Genomic DNA, 2,250 nt, shown 5'->3' with positions numbered 1-2,250 from the left:
ACTGAAGTAACAAATGTGTGTACTTTTGACACCACTGTCAGAACTGATCTACTTAATATAACCAGAGTCTGAGTAGCACAGCCTATGCAGTAACTGCTAATAGTTGTTCTTTTTAAGTTTTAAATCCATATCGCCCACTCGCTACTGACCTGTCTGGAAAAGAGTCTCCCCTCATCATGATGGTGCCACCACCATGTTTCATCTTGGTGACGGTTATTCATTTTTTTCGTTTTTCTGCAAAAACAGAGAATTTTTTTTTCCTTCTGTTTCTTTCTCTAAACTGTGGCTCTTTTTTTTTTCTATATTAAGTCCAGGCCGGTAAAATGCACTAATAGATGTTTTCTTATTTGATTTTCCAACAGGAACTAAAATATCTACATAACCAGTCTCCCCAGTCCCATGATGGGGTTACCTTTACTGTTACTGGGTTACAATTGTGCTACCATTTCTGACATGTTGACACATGTTAAACCTTCACACATGTGAATCTCTGACCTATGTGATGGGTTCCTCAAATACAAGGGGACTCAACCTCTGAAGGCAAAGACTTTCCCTGCATTTTATTCTGCGCATATGCAAGTAGGGGGCCGAACATCTACGTTTTTCTAATGTGCACTTGTAATCTATAAAATAATTTCCGTTTTTCTCTCACCTTACAGCCATGCACTTCTTTGTATAGATCATAAAATCCTGATAAATAAAACGATTACCAAGGAAACTGTCAATATAAGATGTTTAAATTTGCAAGTGAAATTCAATTTTGTACATCAATTTAGGATTAGTGTTTTTGTTTGTTGTTGGCAACTCAAATATACAAGTGAAATCTCAGAATTCTGACTTTATACAAGTGAAATCAGACTTTGATTTGTGAGAATACTAGTTCAGAAGTTATTAATACTAGTAAAATCTTTAGAACTTTCCAGCAAGACGAGTTCAAATCACAAATTCATGAGTAAGAATCAGAGTTTTACGAAAACAAATCACAAATTTACCCGCGCAAGTCAGAAATGTACAAATTATACAAACTATTTTATACATTCGATATCCTGACTTGTAGTTTTGCGCTACTTTAAATCCTTGTCTTATGAGAGGTGTCTTATAAAACCCTATAGGGTCTTCTTAACCGTTTTGTCGCTTTTTACTGTAACCAGTATTTGTATGTGCATATAAATCTTAAAAAAATAAATAAAATACACTTCACAAGTACATATTATAAACATTTAGTTACATATTAAACATTTTGGGAATCAATCACAAATTTACAAGAATGAATTTGTGATTCATATTAATAGATTTTTGTATTTGTGATTTTCACTTAAGTCGTTTTTTCAAAGTTTTTACCATTTACCTTCATCTCAGATGAAGATCTGTTAATACATGTATCTATAAGATGTCAACAAGGATTTCAAATTTTGAAAACCAAGTCCAGTGGATATTTTTTGAATTTTTACGGAATGTCAACAAGGGAAAAAAAAAACATAAATCTGATCACATTTATTTGTATTATTGACCTACAAATTAGGATAAATGATTACGCTTAGTTTTTTTTTTTTTGACATTTTTCTTACTCCATAGATTAAAATAAACTTCCTGTGCTTTATGTAAATCTTGTGGGCCACATAGTAGATGGTTTAGGACTCACCCTGTGCTGACTGCTGTCAGGGTTTTCCTCACTGTCCTCCGTGTCACAGAGCATTATATTTAGCTCCAATATGGCCGCAGCGCACCTTCCTTTCTCTCCCTAATTGCAGTTTGTGCCTAAATATCACTTTTCATAGCTGAGTTCAATTTCCGCAGCAAGTTCTTGATTAAAAAGTCCCGGTTTTTCAGTCAACTCTTTCGTAGACGGACTGTACTCAACTTCAGCGTTCCTTGTGATATCGTTTCCATGGAAACGACGCTGCGCGCTGCGTCACTTCACGTTGCCATTGGCTCCGGTTGGGCCAAAACAGTTTGGAGGTAAGACATGTGGTGAGTATCGAATATCTCAGCCAAAAACCTGGATTGTTACGCAGTTTTATATGGAAAACACATCCTTCCAGACGTTCCAGTCGGATTTCAGGCACATTTGTTTCACTTTTTAATTTCTTCTTTTACAGTTGTTGTTGTTGTTGTTTTTGTTTGTTTTTTTGTTGCTGGAGGGAAGCAATAGTACGAAGAGGATTGGGGCCACTGAATAAAATAAAAAAGTGAACTGATATTTAAATTTTATTGCAGCATAATATGAAAAAAAAATATATAATTCTGACT

The 2,250-nt window shown here is 34.8% G+C and overlaps 1 protein-coding gene across 1 annotated transcript in view; it reads right to left on the bottom strand.

Annotated features, from left to right (window-relative positions):
• lrriq1 (leucine-rich repeats and IQ motif containing 1) overlaps nucleotides 1-1,850 on the bottom strand; it is a 59,853-nt gene extending 58,003 nt beyond the window's left edge. Inside the window, exon 1 of the mRNA XM_015397972.1 lies at nucleotides 1,643-1,850. Coding sequence (XP_015253458.1) covers nucleotides 1,643-1,696 — 54 coding nt within the window. The 5' untranslated portion in view covers nucleotides 1,697-1,850. The remainder of the gene's footprint in view (nucleotides 1-1,642) is intronic.
• Between the last annotated feature and the right edge of the window lie 400 nt (nucleotides 1,851-2,250).

This window comes from Cyprinodon variegatus, unplaced genomic scaffold, assembly GCF_000732505.1.
Source record: "Cyprinodon variegatus isolate N-32 unplaced genomic scaffold, C_variegatus-1.0 Scaffold901, whole genome shotgun sequence".
Taxonomy (NCBI): domain Eukaryota; kingdom Metazoa; phylum Chordata; class Actinopteri; order Cyprinodontiformes; family Cyprinodontidae; genus Cyprinodon; species Cyprinodon variegatus.
Note: the sequence above shows the minus strand (reverse complement) of the source record. Positions and strands in the feature narration are given on the sequence as shown.